Genomic DNA, 23,751 nt, shown 5'->3' on the forward strand with positions numbered 1-23,751 from the left:
TGGGGAAGTCTTTGCCTCTTTTGGTGGAACAGAAGGTGCAAAAGGAGAAGGAAGGTCTTGCAATTTTTCTGGTTATTATCTGGTACTTAAGGCAAAATAGTGTTGCAACTCCGCAAAAGAGCAGCTTAATATCTTTTAAGTCCCATAATTGTCCTTAAAAATAAAATAGGGCTCTTGACAAGGTGGAATAATGCGGATAATACCAAGTTTATGAAATGGGATAGCCTTGAATATTTCCCTGGTTGCAAGAAGCTGTGAACTTTTTCTGTCATATCTAATCCATATTAGAACTGGTTTGTGTCTGAGTTATATCAATGGAATGAAAAGTAGGGGTTTTTTTCCACTGATTTAGTTAAGACTGTGCAGGATTGCTTATTTTGACTTATGCTTGGAAGCATGAGTGTGAAAATTTACAAGAGCTAGTTATAAAGCACTATACGTTAGGGAATCCCTGAAAAAAAGACTTGCTTTAACTGGATTGAATTACATTTATAGCAGAGCCACCTCTGTATGCAGACAACTCCTTAGTATTCCTAGGGTGCTGCTTTCACTTTCCAACTCCTGTCACAGCCCGCTCTGATTTCAGAGTAAGAGCAAACAGGACCTATCAAACCTTTACTTATTTCTAATTATGTCAAAACATAAACAGTGAGCCACCAGGTTAGATACTGATATTATTTTCCACATAAGACTGAATGCAGTTTGGATCTTTTCTTTGGTTTTAGCGGTAGCTCACAGTGTGAGAAACTTGATATGCCTGAGTGGTGAAGAGCATCATCCTTTTAGAGGCAGCAGGCCATTAACTGCGCTGCTCTACGCTGCTGCCTCTGTACTGCAGCAATTCTTCAGCTTGGCTGAAGCCAGCTGGCTTTATTATGTAGTTAAGATAGGGTAATAAGAACTAATTTTCAAGGGGCAATCAGTACTCCCACCTAAGAGATGGTTCAATTTTCCTCTCTGCTTACAGTGAGAGATGCTCCTAGTAGAAAGATTTTATTCACACTAGCTACAGTGATGGAGAGTCAGGAAAGGCATCAAGCCCTCTGGCTGATGGGCTTCGTTCTCCCACCTCTTCACCTGAAGTGGTGTCACACTATGGTGAATGTCAGGCCTGAGCTTAGGTCTTTTCTGCCTCTGGAAAGGAAATCGCCATCAGGAAGACTCATAATATGGAGATTACAATTGGCAAAGTAAAGTGAGAGCTGGAAGAGCATTTGGGTTGAACAGAGGTGATATGCTGTGATTGGAGAGCAGCATTAGCTGCTGTATCTGTGAAGTGTAAAATACCTGCTGGTGGAGATATTAAAGGTCCTGCTGTAATAAAAACCTGTGAACTGTATTTTACACAGTTCATATGTCAGGCACAACACACCAGTCAGACATACACATTGAAGATTTATGAACAGGCAGGCAGACACTTAGTGTGCGTGAGCTAACTTTTAATCAATTGGGCAAAGCTTACTGAACACTTATCTGTGCTCTAGCAGCAGAGGAAGATTACTCATGGTATGGATTATCAACAGCGTCACACATTGCCATGACCTAATTTTGTTTGAGCTTCCATGATAAAGATATGAGGAGTGGAATAATAAGTACAAACACATAAACAAAATTCACAAATCTTTTAAGCATTCTGTTATTGGCTAATGATACAATTTCTGTCACAGTTTGAGCTATTGCAAATCAGGATTGATCACTGCTTATAACCATCTTTTCCTTACTTCATCCTTCTGTAAATCAGCTTGATGTGTACCATGGGCACTTCTGCAGCAGAATCTTCCATGGGTCATCTCAGACAATTGAGCAGGAGTGTCCTTCGCCTGAGTGTCTCTTTTTGCTACTCCTCAGTTAGGCTTGTACCTTGTGTAGTGCAGTTGGTTAAGGACAGGGGATGATCTGGGGACTAAGAAAATTCAAGACACTTGCGCCAGAGAATTCAGCAACCTAAAGGTTGTTCCAATACTACAGGAAGTAAGTTTAAAAAAAATAGTTAGGCAATACAGTTGTTCAGCAAACAAAACATATAGATGAGTAGTTGTAAATCTAATTCTTATAATCTTAAGAGAATGAAGGCAGGATGTGTAAGCCCTAGGTTCTATGTTCCTCAGAATCACAATCAGTTGTCCATTTTTTTTTGCCTTTCAAAGACTAAGGGCCCTCTGATACCTCTGGCTTCTGACACAGTCTCAAGTAGTACCGCTTCCTTGAATTCTCTTTCCACTTGGTGTTATGTAGATTAGTTTTTATTAATATGCTTTGAAGTTCTTTAAGACCTACTAATACCATAAAGCAACCGAGACCCTACTACCAGACTATGGACTGAAGGTGAGCCACCCTGAAAGACCCACTGCTAAAGGAGACCCAGTGGGAGGCATTTACTAATTGCACAGATGTGCGCTATCATTCCCCTACTACAATGCATATCCTGGGGACACGGTCTGACACATCAGATGCATACATGCGCTCACAGAATTACTTAAGAAACAGAAGATATATGCTGAAGGAAGGGCTTTATGTTTGGTGGGAAGACTTGGGACATCAGAAATCTGGATAGGTGGTAATGTCTCCTACATGTGTAGAAACCTGAAACCGTTGGCTTAGACATTCCTGAAATATTGAAATCATTAAAAAATGAAACCAAATACTCAGCTGAAAAACTGGAAAGAGAAATTTTCTTATTTGGAGACAGTGGGAGTTCTGCTGTTGGAGTCAGAAGGGCTTGATTTCACCCAAAAGAGCTGAGCCAGTTCCTTAGGAGGAGATTTAGACACTAAGCCACCAGCTAAGGTTCAGGCTGCTGAGTTTTGTTCCATCTTCACAGAGTCAGCAGTCTTTTAGAAGAAGTTCTGTAGAATATTATTTTTTTTAGCTCTGGTTACAGCAAAATGACCCAAGTGATTTTGAAGTTTTATATTTATCAAGAGAGGCTGTAAGGTTAGGTGAAAATTGGATGCTTCAAAGGAACAAAGACTTTCCTTTTTTTTTTTTTTTTTTTTTTTTTTAAGTCTTTGCAGTGCATGTACCACATGTAGAATGCACCCAAATCTCTCTGTATGTGGGAGCAAGCTGCAATTTACTGGAACAGCCTTTCAAATGCTGCTGGTTGGGACCACACAGCTGTGGTTTTCTCAGGAGCATACCTAACTGTTTCAGTATTCTAATCACCAGGATAAAAATCTCTTTGAACTGAATATCAGCTTATCGATTGTGCTGAACCAACACATGCACCTTTAATATTGTTCTCCATGTATATAGCAGCTCCAGTTCTCTGATTTCTAAACTGGATAATCTGTACTGAAACTATTGACACTTGCTGTATTACGATGTTAAACAGAAGTATGTGTGCCCATGCAAACACATATGCACGTACAAGAAATGCAGGATAAGTCTGTCACAGAATTGCAGAATGTTAGGGTTTGGAAGATACCGCAAAAGATCATCTAGTCCAATCCCCCTGCTGGAACAGGAACACCTAGATGAGGTTACACAGGAATGTGTCCAGACGGGTTTTGAATATCTCCAGAGAAGGAGACTCCACAACTCCTCTGGGCAGCCTGTTCCAGTGCTCTGGCACCCTCACTGAGAAGAAGTTTTTTCTCAAATTTAAGTGGAACCTCTTGTGTTCCAGTTTGAACCCGTTACTCCTTGTCCTACTGTTGGTTGTCACCGACAAGAGCCTGGCTCCATCCTCGTGACACTCACCCTTTATATATCTGTAAACATTAATGAGGTCACCCCTCAGTCTCCTCTTCTCCAGGCTAAAGAGACCTAGCTCCTTCAGCCTTTCTTCATAAGGGAGATGCTCCACTCCCTTAATCATCTATGTTGCCCTGCGCTGGACTCTCTCCAGCAGTTCCCTGTCCTTCTTGAACTGAGGGGCCCAGAACTGGACACAATATTCCAGGTGTGGTCTCACCAGGGCAGAGTAGAGGGGCAGGAGAACCTCTCTCGACCTACTAACCTACTAACCTACTAACCTAACTTGTAATACACCCCAGGATGCCATTGGCCTTCCTGGCCACAAGGGCACAGTGCTGGCTCATGGTCATCCTGCTGTCCACCAGGACCCCCAGGTCCCTTTCCCCTACACTGCTCTCTAATAGGTCATTTCATATTAAACTTCTCAGGTGAGATGAATGTGGCTAGTATAATCACAAAATGTATATGCAAATATCAAATCACATGCTAGTCTCAGATATTGCAGTAGACGAGATAAACCACAGTACATTACTTGTGAAACGTGAACAGGCGCATAATCACAATGCAAAATTTGTGAAGAAAAATTTGTGATAATTCTGTTTTACTTGGTTGACTAGACTGAACTAGGGTTACTAGATGTCTTGGCCAAGATGTGGCAGTAAATCTGGTGAGGTAATTGTCTTTAACACTGAATCAACTATACTATACGAATTAAGATAATGCAGCCTTAATGTTTACCTTCTGTGAATCTATAAAATCGTGTCCATAAACAAGGGTTCAAATATTACTGTGTCTCCAAAGTAGTGCAGAGTACTGATGTTGCTCCAAAAGTTAATCTGTGCCCTGAAGTTCTTCTAGATGAAAGAGTGAGAACAAGCTGGCCAATGCAATAGGTTGAAGCAGTGAGCTCAGAAGTAATGGCAGAACCAAACATACTTTTTCTGATTTTGCATTGTGCTTCATTCATTAAACTAAATTGTCGATCAAATAAAGGCCCTCATTCAGCAAAACTCTAAGGAGTAGCCTTGTCTTTGAAGTCAGTGGAACATGAGCATTTACATGCTCAGGGGTCAAGGGTGTCTCAGATGCTGACCTGATGAGTTTGGATTTTCTCTGTCAGTTTTCACTTGTGCAGCCACCCACTTTGACTATTGTAGGACTGAAGCCTTCACGACAGCCACTTTTAACTTCTACATGTGAATATGCGTCATAAATGCCTTGTACAGAATGACTGGGATGGTGAGCTCTTTAGGATGGTTGAGATGGCAAACTCATTAGCACATATTCTGGTGATGGACAAGTCACAGAGATAAAGTTGTCCACTACCTGGCTCCTTTGGGCAGGAGTAGCAATCTGATGTGCATCCCTGATGTGTGTCCCACCTGAAAACTTCTCGGGCTTTCTTACGTGGTTGGCTTTCTTCTTTCTGCAAGAGTGAAAGTGCAGGGTTTAAACTGTAAAATGGATCAACTCTGATCAGTTTTTTTCTAAACTCTTTTGTTAAAATCCCACATGAATCATACGTCTAGCTTTGGGGTTGTTTTAGCACTAGATTCTCAATGGAATTTCTTTTGAAAGTAGGAACAATTGAAGCCAGTTGGCCTGATCAGCAAAGAGTTGCATGCATGTGAGATTAAATAACAATTATATGAGCATTCTAAATTGAACAGGAAGTCCAGTCCAATCCACCGAGGCTTTAGTTCAGTGCTAAGAGCAGCAGCAACGTAGGCTTTCAGAAATGTCACGTTTCTGCAGGTGTTTGCTGCCTGTGACACAACGTGCTGTCCCTGAGGTGGTGTCCGCACAGGTTCCAGGGTGCGGGGAGGAGAGAATAGTCTGTGCTGTAAGCCAGGCCACTGAGCTAAGGTGTGGGACACAATAGGTTGGGCTGGCTTAATGGGAACTGCTGAAGCCGGTGTCAAAGGCCTTTGCCTTGAGGTACTGTCAGCTGAATTTCAGCTTGTGGTGGTGTGAACCACTTGCTGACAACCCTTGAATCAATGGCCAATGAAAGTTACTTGCATGTCTCTTTCCTGAGTAATTTCTTCCTGTATTACCTCACTCTACTTTTCTGTCAAAATTGTCCGAATTTCTTTTCAGAGAAGCTTATGTAAATCATTCACTTTAAATTGAAAACTGCAGTTAATCTTGGTTTACATTCCTTTAAATGGATTTCTGTTATGTCTTGGTATTAAAAATCTTAGCCTGCCGTATGATATATATCATTATAATATGCATTTATCTGGGTGGACAGAGCCATACTGTTCAAGTTTAATCCTGTTGTAATAAGCACTTGATGTGGATCGTGGTGAAGATAACCGAGTACATGTTCAAGTTAATATTGATAGAAAATAATCCTCTTCTGTCTTCTGAATAGGACATAGTGAAGAAGTGGAACTTGCTGCCATAAGAACAGAAAACAAAGCATTGAATGAGATTTTAAGAAAGATTGCATATTTGTATGAGTAATAATATCCTCAGCATTAGGTAAGATTAAAAAAATGTAAAAGGGAAATAGGTTCTTAAATTTGAGGCTATAAACTGAGATTAACCCCTTGAAGTCCTGGAGAAACTTTCTCTGTAGTTTTATGGACTTTCATCTTGTTAAACTGCTGTGGAAAATGGAGTACTGCATAGGATGTTTTATTAAGGCAACTGAGACTGAATATTTGAAGGTCATAATTTAGGCCTTTTGATAGCCAGTTTTTGGAAATTGGGCTACTAACAGATATCTGTTGTGTTTAGGAAGCAAAAAGGGACCACTGTTTGCCAATGGTATTTTTGGGGGTGATGTGGAAGCGAGCCTTTGCAGAAAAATGTATTCATCCACTGATTGTACAGCTCATGCAGAGGAGGAGAGCGTAGTGGTAAATGCGCTGTGGTTCCTTCTGCCTTTAGAAACAGCAAGGCAAATAGTTGGATAAAAATGGCCTTCTTTAAGATGTGCAGGTAACTTTTGCTCAAGGATAACAGTTTGCAAACTGGAGAAGGTACCAGGAGATGGCAGCATCCACCAAGGCCTCCATGCATCTGCTTGCACAAATTAATTTGTCGGTACTGCAGGACCTCCTTACCTGGAGATTGCTTTTAAGTCTTCCGTTTGAATCTCTCTTTTCCAGTCTCTTCGTTAAATGTTAATACAGCATTCTGATTAGTTTCTGTCTATTGGGCTCAGTCATTAAAGGTTCTTGTAAGGAAAAGGGCTTGCCAGGATGACAGGGTGAACTCAGCACCTTAAGCCTTATTTCTATGTTTCACTGTCTCATAGGAGGAGTGTGTTTTTGTTTTAAAGCTCTATAAGGAGTGAAGGATAATTTACAGCTATGTGTGAAGAGATGGAAGAGATCCAGAGACTAGAGGAGGATGGATTACTGATTTACAGAGCCAGTCTGACCTGTTTCACAGACTTGGACGTGGCTTTTTTAAAGTGACAGAGTTAGAAGCTGTCCATTTAGCAAAACCCAGGGCTAGATTTTCTAAGTTTTTTAAGAATCTTGGGAAGACAGCTGAATTTCTTGACCTGACTTGTCTTTACTTTGGTGGAAATTGGGAACTACATTTTTATTGGTCATTGTGCAAATACCTTCCAAAATCTGGATCTTGGAGGAATGACTTTTTCCCCCAGCCAACAAGCTTTTCCATAGTGATCTGTGAGCCTGTGTTCAGCTACGCTTTGTCAGTCCTATCTAAGTTGGCTGTGTTTGAGCTGTGTTTGTTTCCGTGAGCTTTAGGAGGAAAGGAAGTGTGAAGCCATTAATATGGCATTTGTTGTCACTTAGTCATGATAGGGACTGCTTCTGTTATTAAAAATACAACATCTGCTGGTATTGCATTTTGATGTATTCCAAAACAGCAAATGTAGACACGTGGTCTGTTCTTTGGTATATTTTTTTGCTTATTATTTCAAGATTATTTGAGAAGCTTTTATTCAGTTATATATGTGCTTCTTCTTTTTTTTTTTTTCTTCTTTTAATTTTTAATAGTTGATGGATGTTTATAAGGCTTCCCTGTTTGTTTTTTTTGTTGTTGTTGGGGGGTTTGTTTGTTCGTTTTTTAACAATAGAAATTTCGGTAATGTCTAATTCAATCATTCTTAGTTATTTCTTCTAGGAGGACCACTGAAAGGCACATGGGATATTAATATTTAGAACATAACCCTTGAAGGTATGAGGATGCTTCTTCATATAGCATGGAGCTGCTGAAGCTCATATTGAGGTTATAGCCCAGCAGTCAGGTTAGACTAAAAGATCTGTTAGACATTTTTCTTCTTTTGGCTTCCTCTGCAGAACAGGACGTGGCCGTGTGGGACTGAGCACCAGGTGCTGATGGGTGGTCGGGTTCTCTGCCCTTCATCACAGTAGAAGCCAAGGGATTTCCCAGTCACTGCTCTCTCCTGGCCTAACGCAGAGCTTTATGTTGCGGCAGCTCCAGCTTATGCTGCTGGTGTGAGACCTTTAATTCAGTGGTGATTTAGGTGTATCAAAGCACTGGCCTGCCATTGCTTAGACAGCAGCTACAAGGCAGCAGCTATCAAGATGACCTACCCTTTCTTCTTACGACAAGGGTGAATATTTGGGACAAGAAGGTGCCAGAGCTGATTTTCCTCCCTGTTTTTGACTAGTAGATAGTGCCCCATGTGGGGATGGCAGTCACTGTCCACTTCACTTTCCGTGTGCCACATGGGGGCCTGAAGCAGATAAAAAGATTCGGGTCTCTTGGCGCTCCCTGGAAACTCGTCTGATTTGCTAAGACATCGCTCATGAGCAAAACAGCAGCAAATCCAATCCTGAAATGAAAGGCTTTTTAAGATTTTTAAACATTCCTTGGGTTATGATTATCAGGAACTTTGTGCCAATGCTGTGGCAGTGTTGAATAGGGTTTATCGAGGTAGAGTCATAGCTAGTCTTTCTCCAGCGAGTTAATAAGGTGGCAAAAGTCCTTTGAATACCACTGGAGTCTTTGAAATTGTGCAAAAGTCCTTTAGATTTATCAAAAGCTAATCAGTATGACATTAACAAAGGATAAAACAAGCTTAATGAAGATGAAAGATTTGAGAAGTGTTTTCTTTTTCTTTTGTGGTGGCTTTTTTTTTCTGCAACGTTTGCCCTTGTTGATTGGGTAACAGGCTGTGTGTTAACAGGCTGATTATCAAACGAAATGGGAACTGCTTACATGGGTTGAATTAGATCCTTTTATTCTTTGTCTGTCATGGTTTCCTTCATAAATGTGGGTTTTAACCAAGTTGTTAAAATGCTCACTCAGCTGAAATTTGACAATCTAATTCTTTCCCTGACAAGATTTTTTAAATATCCTTTACACAGTCAACAAAATTTGATTAAAATCAGCAGGGGTGTTTCTTTCTCCAAACTGCTCTCTCTCCTTCTTAATTGTGTTCAAAAATAGCCTGTTTGGGTACTTTCCATGCATTCCTGTGTCTAGGAAAGCAGCATTCAGTATAAAGGTGAGATCTCAAAGTATCCAGAGTATGGACTGAGATTTATAATTCAGTAGTTGGACTGTAAAGCATATGTTACTGTATGTATTAGTGAGAAGTTGTTCTGCTCAGTAGTAGAACCTCGGGAGCTTATGCAGTGTTAAAGTATCGAAAACTTTAAGACAGGACTTTGACTAGTTTTGATCAGTAGAGACATAATCAGTAGAGATGACAGAGTCCTGGACTTCTGACACTTGATCTAACAGAATACCTCTCAGGATTAACAGGGAAGTCGCATTCTTTGAGCACCAGATACCCAGAGTAACACACAAACACACATAGGTGAAAGCTGTCTTCCTGCTATGCAGACTCTACAGGAGGATGATCACATTATGAGGATATTAGACAAAATTTCGGGAATGAGATTCACCTTCCAAATAATTTTAACTAGAAATGATTGTACCTCAGTTTTCCACCTGTAAAAGCTGGCTTCTCTTATGTGCTTGTTACACGTTCTCTCTACTGGGGGCCTTCTGGTGCCACACAGTACTACTGTATTGGTATTTGTATACATTAATACTTCTACTCTTTTTACATGACACCGTGCACAAAGGTTGACCATGGAATCTGTCTAAGAGATATCAATTTTGATATACCCAGCAGGATCACCTGCAATGCTGACTCTGACTTTTCAGGCTCTTGCAGATACCCTGTGCAGATAGTGAGTTGGGAATTTGTTTTCTTAGAAAAGTGTGCAAGTAAATGCAAGTTCTTTTTAGATTTAAAGAATGTACTATCTTCTCTGTAGTTGCAAATCTTTCTATGAATGCCAAAATAGTCAATGATTTTAGTGTTCAAAATCATGATCTTGTGTTGTGGTGGTGGTGGTGGCAGCCTTTTCATGGTACTGATTGTCCTTGTCTGCTGACAAGGTTGCTAGGCTGCTTCTTGCTTTCTAATCGCCTGCAAAGAATTTTAATTGATTTCATTAGCGATAAGGAAAAAAATATTAGTGTTGTTGTTTTCAAGGATTCTTTTGATTTGGAGGCTTATTGAAGAACATGGAGGTGATCTTACAGAAATCAGAATAAGAAGTAGATTTTGGAGGGTTAAGACTGTCACTGTATCTAAGGACAGCTCATTCTGCTGTATTTGGATATTGAAAAGGACTCAGAACAGGTGTAATATGTCATATGACTACATGATTTATGCTCGTCTACCTGGACAATGTAGTATGGGATGATAGCTAACAGTCTGGTTCTTCAGAGATGCTCAGCACCAACAACCTCAGCTGAAATGAAAACGCAAGTGGCAGCTGCTCAGCACAGCTGAAAATGAGTCTGTGGACGTCAGCTCTAAAACTGCATTTCATTATGTTTATGGTTTAACATCAGCATCTCAAAACTTCCTCTAAACAATACCTTTTTAGTTTTATTATTTCTGTTGTGGTGGGGCAAGAAAAAAACCTAAATAAGGACACACTTTCTTGGGAGCCTTCTGTCTCCCTCAGCCTCTGTCCACAAGTGAACTATTCTGGAAATTTGAGGGGAATCTAGTCATTTTTACAGTAGGCAAGAAGTGGCGTGGGAGAGAGATTTTCCTAGTTTCTTCTGTTGTTGCTATATTTTTTTTAAGCATCATTATGTTGAAAGCAAACAGGTGAAGAATACCAGAATTCAAGGCCCAATTCAAACTGGGCAGATAACTGTATACACTTGGGCTCTTCAGTGAAATATGATGGATTTATTCTGTTTGAAGATCCAGTCCTCAGTGCACAATTCTCTGTGCTGAGTCTAGTGACAAACCTGAGATAACCCGGACTTTTTCTCACTTGCTTACAACCAATAGAATCTGAAGGCAGGATAGAATTCTGCCTTTTTGTACCTTTTCTGCACCTGTGCTGAAAGGCACTGCATATGGCTGTGACTAAGGAACACTGCCTGATCATTTTCTCTGTTCTTGATGGAGGACCAAAGGTAGAGTGCTGAGCTTGGCTACTAGAATTATTTTAAGGTGTCAGGTGAACAAATATAATGCTGAAAGAAGTGTAAGAACTTATGAAGAAACCGAAGCTGCATGAAAACAGTTACATATATATATGTATACATACAAGTATGTATATATGTATATCTCCTCGTTGTCAGTTGTTCAGTGTTCATCTCCCATTCCTTTTACTCTATAACAGAAGTAGGTGGGTGTTAGAGCTAGGGGACTCTGTGAGAATGTCACAGTGGAACAAAATGCAAGATTTGGGATAGATGTCAATGCAGGGAGGAAAGTAGGCTCTCTGGATTTGTGAGGGTAACAAAGTGGCTAATGCAAATACTGAAATTAAGACAGGAGAATAAAACTTTGGTCATTGGAACAGGCTGCCCAGGGAAGTGGTGGAGTCACCATCCCTGGAGGTGTTTGAAAGGCATTTAGATGAAGTTCTTAGGGACATGGTTTAGTGCCAGAGTTAAGTTATGGTTTGACTCGATGATCCTGGGGGTCTCTTCCAACTGAACTGATTCTATGATTTCCATGTCAGCACATCAAGTCATGACACAGAGGGAAGGTATTTTCAGCAATTTTAGGAATATCTAAACATTTTCCTCCTTTCTTCAGGCTTGTAATGTGGAGAGTAGCTGGCTTTTTGGATGAAGTGATATAAATGATACAGTATTAAGAAAAACCTTATAAACTTAAAACCTCTTCACAGTAGTTGTTTGTGTGATGTTAGATGTGTGATGGTAGGATACTGAAAAGTTTTACTGGGATTTGTTCACCTTGCCCTGTGCAATTTACTTCTGGCTTTTCCACACTGGTAATGCCAAATTCAAGCCAAGAACATGACTGTACTTCTCTGTAAGATGTATAGATGTTTTTTCGTTGCTTAAAAACTGAATTACCTTATATAACTAATAATTTTACTTCAGCATTTTCAATATGTTGAAGGCATATCCTGTGTCAGGGAATATGGCAAATATTGAGGCAAAATTGTTTCATTATGTAAGTCAAATCTTTTGCAGCCAGTGTGTGCGTGTATGTGTGTTTGTTTATTTGAGTATGTATCTGCCTACATAATCCCTCATCTTCTAGTCTACATATTTCCCTTGTCAAAAGTAAAATCATATTAAATGCTCTTAAATAGTAATACTTTGCACTTATATAGTATCTTTCATCCAAGCTCCACATACTGCTTTAATTACTAATTAATACTCGATAATCCTGGTATGACATAGAAAGTATTATCCCCATTAATAATGGTTAAACAGGATCATAGGGTAATTAAACACTTGTCTATAGTGGCATTGCCATTCCTGTTTCAAAGATGTGTTTATTCCAAGTTTGCTGTCTTCCTGTAACATCTTAGTAGACATGAGGCACGTTATATTTTATCTCAGTATATCTGCTCAAGGTCAATTCTGCAAGTGGTTGCGTGTGTATATGTGTAGGTGACTGTAACTTGCTGTGTTTAGTAACTATCTGTGCTTTCTCCATCACTCCTTTTGATTTAGGTAATTTGAGATTCTTCTCTTGAGCTAACAAGCTTGATTGCAAGATGTGCTTTTTTTGAAGGGAGGACATAGCCTGTTAAGTCAATCAGAAACTGAATTAGTAATTCTCATACTCTCGTTCTCATTCTGCTTCTTCATACTCCACTGTCCTTTTGCAGGGTGGATACATAATGGAGAACTGAACCGATCCCTCTTCCCCCAGTTCTGAAATGTCTAAAAGCTATCGAGATAGTATTTGACTTCTTTTCTTTTCCAGCTTAACCCACACTATTCAGAAGGTAATAATGAAGGAAAAGCTTTGGTAAGTGGAATTTATATGTTGCATGTAGTCTGGGAAATACTGTATCCTTACCCAAATACAGCCCAACACATGAAAGTCCTTCATTGCTTTCCTTTTATTGACATGTCACGGCTGCTGGGATTGTTTTCCATATCCCATGTAAGCCAGGATGCAGCTCAGAACTGGTATTACAGGAACCTTTCCCTTGTGTAAGGCAAATAATAGGAAAAATTCAAATTCTGCATCAAATTGGCTGCTGTTCTAGTTGGTGACTGCAGATATTAAATGTATTAATGCTTCTCAAATCAGATGTATTACTTCATGGCAAAACCCACCACCCTCTTTAGCAAGAAAAGCAGGGACAAGCAGGTCTGGTTACTTATGTGCTGGTACCAATTCTGAGCCTCTTGTAGTGAAGACAAGCCCCCTTGGGGCATGTTTGTGTGGCTCTAAATCTATGAACATGCTGAGACTTTTTGTTGCCTGTATTGAATACATACAAGCACATACTCAGGCACAAGCTTTGTCTGAGCCCTTCAGTGCAACTCTACAGTGACATCTGCACAAGAATCCAAGTTGTCCTTGCTGCAGTGTGGACAGGTTGGCCAAAGGCCTTATGGCCTTTGCCTAGGAGGCAACAACAACCTTTGCCTTGTACAATGTCAAGAGCATGCTAGCTAATTCCTGCTGACAAGGGAAGGCCAGACATGTTGTAGTTTATAATGTGTGAAGGAAGTGGAGTTAAAACCCTGGGGGAATCTTATTGAGACAACAAATAGTCCAAAAAATAATCTTTCCTCCATCAAATTCATGTGATTGCCTTGAAAAAGCTGAGATCTTCTTTGAAAGAATTCAATTTAGTTTCTTTCTGTTTGCCTTCTGGCTTTTGTTCTTTTAGGGGACACATATTCAAGTTTTTCTCTGCATGGGGAAGAATTTCTTATTTTTCATGAAATGAAACCCAAGATTCTTACATAATCACATGCCTTCAGGACTGCAATCTAAATAAAAATGGAGACTTTTGTAGAAGATGGCAACATCGCTTTTCCATCTTCCCTGGTATTTGGTATTAATGGTCATATTGCAATAACAGCTCGGCTGTCCAAAGAAATGAGAATTCTTTCTCATGAAAATATGAAAATTCCACCAGTTGTTTCTCTTTTGTATTGGAATGACACTTGAAGCCCTTGGAACTTTCAAATGGAAATTGAGATAAGTTCTTGAACACCATAGGGAGTAGAGCGCTTCCTTGGAAATGCTTGGGTTCTTGCTCATTAGAGCTTGTCTCATAGGCGTGTGTCTGCATTAACATTGTAGTTCACATCATGACGGCACCTTTGAATTGAATCTCCTGGTTATTCCCTATTTAAGACACTGCAATTCACTTTGCAGAGCAATCTCAGAGCATGTAAACTTGTATGCTGCTGGATGAAAGTAGAAAGATACACACACTCCTGGAATGTATCTAATGTGCTCCAACCTTTCATGGGTGCCCGGGTCAGAAAACCAGACTCCAGCTAGTCTGGAGTAAGACCTAGGAAAGCATATATGGGGTAGATGTTAGGTCCTCATCAACAAGGCTCCAATCCCATGTTACCATCCTGTACTAATTTAGAGATGGTATAGGGTTTTCAGTTGTATCAATTCCAGTTCATCTAAATAGTTAAATATTCCCTGGACTGGATAATGAAGAAGGCACGAGAGTAATCTGAACATGGATGTTAAAGGTGACTTCTCTAACAGTTTGGCTTAATCTTCCTGAATATTCGTTTCACCCAAAAACCCAGACCTGAGAAATCAGATTAAACAAATACTTCAAATGAAAATTTAATAAAAACTGATGGAGGATCAAAAGTGATGTGTCCATGGAAATTTTAGTTTATGCAGACAGCACTTCCTTGTGAAAAAAAAATTGTGAAAGAACTAACAATATTTGGTAACACCTCCATGTAAATCCAAGCCTACAGGCAGTTCTAGCATGGTAGAAATCCTTTTGCATCCTTCACTCATTTGTAGTCTTGTTGGAAATAGCATGAGTCAGCAATGGCTGTTTGAAGCCTTCTTTCTGGCCTTGAGCAATTGAGCAGGAAAGTTTCACATCCCTGTGCAGGAATTTCTTTTATGTTAGAATGGTGCAGTGTTTTGTATTATCCCTCAGAAGTGCAAGAATCTGATAATATTTGGAGTTCTTTAAGGGCCAGCTATATCAGTCTTGTATCCAATATGCACATAACCTAAAGCACACACACTTTCTTTGCTCCATGGTTTTCATTTAGTGTTTCTTCTACCAGGTGACTGCCTAACTGATTCACTGCAAAGTCATCTTCTTTTTTATCTTTTGAAGTGATTAATTTTGAAATACTAGCTGTGAAGTAAATTTTCTCTAGAAGGGGAGGTGGAAGTGAACGTGCCCAGGCAAAATTTGAAGTCTGAGTAGCAGGGAAATGGAAGGCGCACACTTGAATTGTTTCAGCTGAAAGAAGAAACTGAGCCTGCAGCCTGTGTTTTGCTTTTCTCTACTGGTCTGTTGAGTAAAAGGGTACCAGCTCCTTCTCTGTCATATGGGTTTTAAGGGCGACACAGCCATGTGTGCGTTTCGTGCCAACCCTTAACTCCTAAATTTGCGATGGGGCTTCCAGTGTGTTTTCACTGCCTGGTTTACAAATCCTGATCACAGTTGCTTAGGCAACTGAATTTAAGGAAGCAGCAACGGAGAAGGATTTTCCATGGTGCAGTGGTGGGCATAGGCACCCAGGTTCTGCCTAAGTGCATCTTTTCTGCCTTGCCTTAAGTCGTTCAAGAGTCTGAAAGAGTTTTGGCTCTGGAGAACATAAATATTACTGGAAGTCACTAGGACTTTTGTTCCCAGGCATTAAGGATGTGTTTGGACTGCAGTTCATCGCTCAGTTTTGGTCTGCTTCCTGAGAATCCAGCCAAATTGTTTGTGAAACATTGCTTTTATTTCTGGTAAAATTTAGCCTTACAGTGAGTTGATTAATATTGTTTATATTCATTTTTCTGACATCTAAACTCCAGAAGATTTTTTTTTTTTTTTTTAATGGGAAGACCTTTTTGTGATTTAAAGGCTTCTTCATAGAATCATAGAATGGGTTGAGTTGAAAGTGACCTCAAAGATCACCTAGTTCCACCCCCCTGCCATGGGCAGGGACACCTTCCACTAGACCAGGTTGCTCAAAGCCCCATCCAACCTGGCCTTGAGCACTCTCAGGGATGGGGCATCCACAGCTTCTCTGGGCAGCCTGTTCCAGCGTCTCACCACTTTCACAGCGAAGAATTTCTTCCTTATATCTGATCTAAATCTACTCTCTTTCAGTTTTAAGTCATTACCCCATGTCCTATCACTACAGACCCTTGTGAAAAGTCCCTCTCCAGCTTTCTTGTAGGTCCCCTTTAGGTACTGGAGTGCTGCTAGAAGGTCTCCTTGGAGCGTTTTATTCTCCAGCCTAAACAACCCCAACTCTCTCAGCCTGTCTTCATAGGAGAGGTGTTCCCAGCCCTCTGATCATCTTTGTGCCCTGCTCTGAACTCGCTCCAGACAGGTCCATGTCCTTCTTATGTTGGGAGCACCAGAGCTGGGTGTAGTACTCCAGGTGGGGTCTCAGGAGAGCAGAGTGGATGGGGAGAATCACCTCCATTGATCTTCTGGTCATGCTGCTTTTGATGCAGCCCAGGATACATACGCTCTTAATCTCTTGAAGTCTAGGAGATTGCAGTGTATCATGCATCAAAACTCAGTGCTCTGTGTTACAGCTCCTATTAAATCCAAAATTGGTGTGTTTTATGCTGCAAAGTAGTCTATTATTTCTAATCACAGAAATGTACAGCATCCAGAACAATGCTATAAACATTAGGAAAATGTCAAGAACAGCTGGGAACCTGGCATTTGTTAGCACCTTTGTATTAAAGGCTGTCTTTGGATAGGTACCTTAACTCCATTTGTCTGCATTTTCCTGAGAGAGTGCTAGTCTTAACCAGTTCCAAACTGGCTTTTATTGTTGAGATTTTTCTTAGTATTGAGACTAGTATGTATTTACTTTTCCTGTAAAGAAGCTGGGCAGTTCTACCATGGACTTACAGGTGCAATTTGACATACCTCTGTTTGACATGCCTTCTGCTTATCTATATTTATGAATTCCAAATAACCCTACAATTTAAAGTTTTCTTTCTTACTTGCAATCCAGGTGACTTTTTCGGCATAAACACTGTGAATTATTTTTTAAAAATTGATATTTTTTTTTTACCTTGCAGCAACTAAGTTTCTATAATTAAAATTTTATGATGTGGGACACAGGTGATGCAGTTCAAGCAAGTAGAATAGGCTTGGGGAATTTATTGTTTTTCTAAAGGCTTGGTTAGGAATTAACCTGGCAATAAACAATCTGAAAAACTTTTTTTTAAAGAGAACAAAGGAAGAAAAATCATCAGCTTTAAAATGGCAGTGTTTCTGCTTATATAAAGCCAGCAGTCAGACCACTTGAGAGGCTGGGGGGAGCAGGGGAGACAGGGATGCCGGCACATTATTACTATTCTGCTGCTGCACACAGGTCTGAATCAGCTCTGAGAGTGCATACATTGTTTCTTACAGAACGTCTCTGGCTCCTAACAACAGAATTGCAACGTGATGTCTCTGCTAAAATTGCGATGACTCACAAATGAGTCAACAGTGAAGGTGTTACGGGAGGCTAACTGCTGTGCTGTCTGCCAGGGCTTTGTAACACGCAGGAGCAAGGCTGGCCATTAATTTACTCGACTTTCTTTTCATACAGAATTTTAAAAATCATCTAACCTATGGAGTTCTGCTCATATTACTGCTCTCTGAAAATGCTGGTTTTGTGAGAGCCTCCTAAACTGGGTTAACATATTGAGAATACCACATTGTACTGGATTTAACAGGCATTTTCAGAATTCTGGCTGCTATTAAATTTAATTTCTGCTGAAATCTGTAGTGCAGCTTAATGTATTCATTCAGGAGCAGGGCATTATCCTTGTCTGCCTCTATGCCACAAGAGGTGTCTTTACCTATTGGAATTGTAGATTGAGTTTCTAAAAGAAAACCTATTTCAGGTCTGTCATGTTTTTGTATTGCTTTTTGCAGCTGAAAGGCAGGCCCCTCCATAAGCAAATCTCTGTAAATCTCCTGAATTTTAGGCATGATATGCAGTTGAGGTGAATAATGGGGATTTGGGTCACAATTACTAGCAAATTATATCAAGAGCTGTGAAGAAGGGTTATCTGCTGGGCTACGAGTCTCAAGAAAGACAAATCTGATTGTACCTGTTAATTTTGTCTCTGATTACAGTATGGGATTTGTCTCCAGTTACATTAAATTTGCCCTTCAAATTACAAGCACAGTATTATGTCTTTTGGGTGGTTTGTTTTTTGTGTTTTTTTTAAGCTTTGTTTCAAACAGGTATAATGCACTGCACATCAGTGGTGGTAGCCCAGGAGTTTATGAACTTTCCTGTGAGCCTGGATCCATATTTCCACTCCTCAGCAAAATGGCTGTTTGTTTTCACTAGTTAGGACTCCTTTTATTGAACTCTCAGCCTTTGCTTTCCTAGACGAGTCCATCCTGGAAGAGTGCTGGGGCTGCTGGCTGTATGGCAGGGGTGTTTTTGGTTCCCCCTCCTGTGTGTGCTTTGTTGTACAGCTGCAGAATGAGGCTGGTGACTGGGGGTCAGTCCTGTCCTTGGGTGGACACTTGGAGTTTGTTGGACAGAGCAGCCAGACTCTGCTCTTTGTCTCACCTGGTGTTCGGACCACATCATTCATTTTAGGAAGGTGTCAGCCCAGCTCCAGCCAGGCAGAAGAGGAGCTCAATGTGCATTTCCTACATTCTTGTAAGTGATTTAACTGGTAAATGATAGTGAGGTGATTCCTTCTTGGATACATAGATTTGACTTGTGACAGCCTGTCACTAGTTTGCCAGTAGTTTGGGACAATCAAAGCTATTTTTTTTTTTTCCTCAAAGAGTTTACTATTTGCTAATTTTATTTTACCCACATTTCTTGCACTTTTTCTCTGTTCTCTATACTCTTAGCATGTAATTCACCTGCTTTTTTTTTTTTTGAAAGAAGTCTTTGGAGTACTTTCTTTGGCTGTCACTGACCACAACGTCACTATCTCTGAAACTGTTCATTGGCTTCATCTTCGTATTGCTTTAAGCTGAATTTTCTTCTCTCTACATCTGAGTCCCTTTATAGTTTTTTTCCTCCCTTCTCTTCATTGAATCTGGTTTTACTGGCTGCATCTGCTCATATGCGAGTCTCTTACCTGAGCAAATGTCATCTTGTTTTCCTCTGCTTAGGAATGCAGTGCTTCTCCTGAGCTAATCATATTGTCTAATCAATTTGAAATAGCCTAATACTTTCACTTCTTTCCACGTCCTCACATAGACTCGTGCTGATTTGATAATGGTTAGGTTAAGTGCAGATTCTGATGACCGCTTGCTAAATTTAGTTAATCATAAGAAACTTTCTGTGTGCAAGTGCATGTACATTCTCGCTTTTTCACAGAGGCACGTGCACATGCACTCAGACATAAGTTCAGACACAAATATAAATCCATGCATGTTCATATGTAGTGACAGTGTTGCCCTCTCTTATGCAATCCATATATGTAAGTTGCTTTCAGAGATGTCAAGTTGAGGCTCACTTCTTGTTACATGTTTTTTTCCATGACTAGTGCTTAACACTCATCATCCAGGTTGGGTTGTGAGGTGTGACTGAGGTCCTAAAATAACATAATGAGGAGAGTTCTGAGGTTTGTGCTGGAGTCCAGTCTGGAAAAACTGTACAGCTCTTGTGCAGGTCTGATTTTGCTCAACAAAGCTTTGCGTTGCCATCAGCAGTATTACAGACACTGTCTTGCCCCCTGTTGAAGTGGACCTTCTATTTAGACTAAAAACTGGCTCTGGCTCATATGCCAGATTTGATTTGACAGGTGCCAAGCCTGGTTGGCAGGATTTGTGCCCAATAAGCCAACTCTGTTCTTCAGTAGCATCTATATGATTGTTGGGGAGACTAGTGAGAGAGTGGAGTTAACCCCAAACTGCAGGATGAACTTCTCTGTACTCTGTACAGCGAGCATGAACTCCTGAAGCACAGGAGACCTGCTTTTGACTTTGCTTCCTGTCACAGAAACCTTCGCATGCATGTATACTCATGCTTTATGACCTATTGGAGAAGATTAGACAATATCTCATGAGTGAGTAAAAAAAAAAATAATTAAAAAAAAAATCATGACACAGATTAGAATATGGTTTTAGATTTTGGTGTGTATTTTTTCCAGAGTCCCAGAGGGAAAAAAAAAAATGCATAAAGTTATCAAGTGCCCTGCCTTTTTGTACACCGACCTTTTCAGTTTGGAAACTATAGTAGAGTGGGTAGTTTCTGGGAAACCCCAGCTAGATTTGACTGTAAGTTATGGAAAACATCAAGAAGTCTGGATGCTCTTCAAAACTATCCTGTGCTATTGAACCCTATACAGACCTCTTGAATTTTAAACTGGTGTTCCAGTTTTCCATTTTTATTTGGAACTTTAGGAAGCAGATTTTTATTTGTTGTTAGACTCTGACTCACAACTATTAAGCTTTTAAGAGGATTCTCTGATAATTTGCCTGCATTTCCAGTTTGGATCTCATCCTGAGTTTGTAAAACATGTATGGAAGTCACAAAAATTTTGGCTATTTTCTCAATCCTTGCATACAGGTTAAGTTTTTATGTGCAATTTTGTCTAATATTTTTGGGTGTGGGGTATAGAAAGATGTGAGGACTGCCAGATAAGAGTTTGCTCCTGTGCAAGACACAGGAGATGGTTCGCCTTTGTCTCACTCAAAAACTAGTGACAATATTTTAATCGCTACATAAGCTTAAGAAAAATTCCTGAGAGGATTTTCTTCCTGTTTTTTTTACCTCCTGTCTCTGTCCTTCATAGAAATAATGGGATGGAAAGCTGGCATTTTTTTAGGCTTGATAATGAAAAAATTGTTTTGGAAGGATTCAAAAAAATGCCTTGAAATGAGACAATAACTAGCTATTTCTTACATAGTTTCACTCATTCTTGATTTTGTTGCTTAATCAATTGGCAATATGAATAATCAAAGCTTTGCCCTTGATTATCCCTTACAGTTTGGCTTTAATCAAGGTACTAATGCAAAATGAGTACAGTCTAGCCTCTTTACAGTGCTTTGTACCTCTCTTCCATAGTGGTGCACTATAAATCATAATAACAGTGTCCCAGGTTTCCAGTGTTTGATTTTTCTCTTCTGGCTTTCTTCATTCCTCTTTTCCTTTGTCCCCCATGATATATTTTGTGTATGTGAAGGGCCCAGGACTGCCAGTCTCTTAATTAGTCATTAGTCTTTTGCAATATGTGCAATTTAACACCCCAGAGGAGCAGCTTTTACTTATGCCAGTAATTCTTTTGGTTGCTGTGTGGTTAAGGGCCAAGACTCTGCATTACTCCTTCAGGCAAACATATGTGCTTAGGGAAGGTAGTGTTTGGAGTCTGCGAAGACAAGGGTGTGTAGGTAACTAAAGATGAAGAGGGGTGCTCTGTGTGCCAGGTCACAAAATTCCCATGGACCTTCAGCGGATGGCGGGAGGAAGATCACCACCTTGGATTCACAAGCCTCTCCTGGGGCACCAACACAATGTTGTACCTGTCACTTGAAAGCTGGGCACTTCCAAGGGAACAAACTTATCCTGTGTCAGTGGGCACACTCTGTTAGATCCAGCCTCCAATGCCTTATCAGCCCCTGCTAAGATTTCTTATAGACTCCAGCCGGTGCTTTGTGTGTCCCCCTGCTTCCTGTGGCAAGTTTGGAAAGTGTGTTCTTGTGATTCTGAGCGTATGGTGAGGAGGAAAGAGGCAAACTTAAAACAACTGTAGAATTAGACAAATTGCTTACTTTTGTAATCTCCATCCCCCTTGTAAAAATCCAGTTTTAATTAGTTCTCTTCTTTTAACCTTGGCCCTTTCCAAACCAGCAGTGTGTAGTTACACCTGTTGGGAGTGGAGGGTCTGCAGCTACCGCAGGTTTTTTGAAGCGGTAGGTGTCAAGTAATAATGTATACAGGACTGCAGTCTCTCTGTAGCTTGTGACCTCCTGTTGTTATAATGACTGTCTGAGACCCCATGTGCCTGGGGCAAAGTGCATCCTTCTGGTTACACACTCAAAGCCAGTCATAGTACATTCTTACTAGAATGTAAAAGAAGCAAAAAAGTACAATTCAGAAGTATTACTTGTCTGCAAGGTAATTGGAGAATTTATAATGGGTCTTGATGCAAGCAAATAACCCTTGTGCCGAATCAGCAGAGAGACGGCGACCTTCCCGCTTCAAAGAAGAAACGCCAAGCAGGGGAGAAGATTATGTATACTTTGGTCTCGGTGCCACATGGAAATGACATCGCATCTCTCTTTGAACTGGATGCCACCACTCTTCAGAGAGCTGATTGCCTGGTTCCAAGGTAAAAAAAAAAGCAAAAAAGAGCGAAAAATAGTTCTGCACTGACAGGGTTTCTTCCTAGCCTTATGATGGTGAGTAAAGCATAAAAAATCAAACACGAGCAAGTATTATCCTTCAGTTAAAATATGAGGAGTGTTCATGGATAAACAAGGGATGTATAAAACATGATACTGCTGCTGTGACTGGGTAAAATAATTATAAGGATAAAACAAGTGACACTTGAAGAGAGTCTGTGAAGAGAAAAATAATGGGCTAAATATTGCACGGATATATGAGGACAGAATTGAGCCCTGTGCACTGTTTGAAAAAAATGCACTGCTAATAGATCTAACTTAGTTGTTCCCAACAAAATAATGTGTACAGTGAACGGGGCTTCTCTTTACCTGTCAGATCATGATGCCACTGAACACATTTGTTATTCAAATGAATTCAGCAGGTGGCTTCTGGGTTTTAATTGTGAATATTTGAAATTTCAACTGTGTTGGTTGGCTGAGATTGGCTGGGTAAGTCACATGGTGTTGGTTGTGACTGAATGGGCATACAGACACTTGGGGCTAGTTGTTATGAAGGTTGATTGTAAAGCTGGGTACCCACAAATACTGATGTATGGGCTTTGAAGTGTATCTGCTATGCTAAGTGTTGCCAAGTAATTTACTTACTTAAATACTCAAGCACATCAGCACGAAAGGGAGACCGTGAATGAAGACCACAGTGAATATATTTAAAAGGTAGAATTCAGAGTAAAAATTATAATTTATTTCTCAGCTCTGCTTTTTAATAATGCCACAAATTTTCATATGGAAATAATTTAGAAGAATCTCATGTCTGCTCTTTGCTCAGTTGATTTTCACTTGAGAACTGGTACTGTAAATGCTTGCTCTCTGGAAAAAGGGTTTGCAGATCATAATGGTGAAGCTGTGAAACTGTGATCAGTTTTGCTTTCTGGCTTTTGTGCTGTGACAGCTTGAAGGAATTAGTTACTCTGAAGAAAAAATACTAAGAAAATAATTGGTTTTATTCGCAAAATATATTTATATTCAGATGGGGTTTTGTAGCATCTTCCTTTTAAATTTTTTATTTAGGGAATATTTTACTCCTAGGCCTATGAAAATACTTAAACCCAGCATTCTGCATAATCCCAGGATGCTGTTTGTTCTGGTGGAGAAAGGAAGAAACAAAGGAAAAGAGTACTACAGTATCTTTTAGGTCTCCCTCACCCTTTTGTCATGAGTGGCTGTTGTGACCCATGCCCTCAAGTCTCACATCACATCATAATCACATGTTGCTTTGCATCCCACCTTGCCCACTTTAGCTCAGGACTGATCCATCTAACCTGTTCTTTGCTTT

The 23,751-nt window shown here is 40.1% G+C and overlaps 1 protein-coding gene across 3 annotated transcripts in view; it reads left to right on the plus strand.

Moving 5' to 3' along the window:
- ITPR2 (inositol 1,4,5-trisphosphate receptor type 2) overlaps nt 1–23,751 on the plus strand; it is a 266,577-nt gene that overhangs the window by 57,428 nt on the left and 185,398 nt on the right. For 2 of the 3 annotated variants that reach the window (XM_080342096.1, XM_080342097.1), the window contains 2 exons: nt 12,890–12,934; nt 22,251–22,405. In XM_080342096.1, coding sequence (XP_080198222.1) covers nt 12,890–12,934; nt 22,251–22,405 — 200 coding nt within the window. The remainder of the gene's footprint in view (nt 1–12,889; nt 12,935–22,250; nt 22,406–23,751) is intronic. The other variant, XM_080342098.1, reaches the window with a different exon arrangement.

The sequence above is a fragment of the Nesoenas mayeri genome (genome assembly GCF_963082525.1).
Source record: "Nesoenas mayeri genome assembly, chromosome: 1".
In the NCBI taxonomy this organism is placed as follows: Eukaryota; Metazoa; Chordata; class Aves; order Columbiformes; family Columbidae; genus Nesoenas; species Nesoenas mayeri.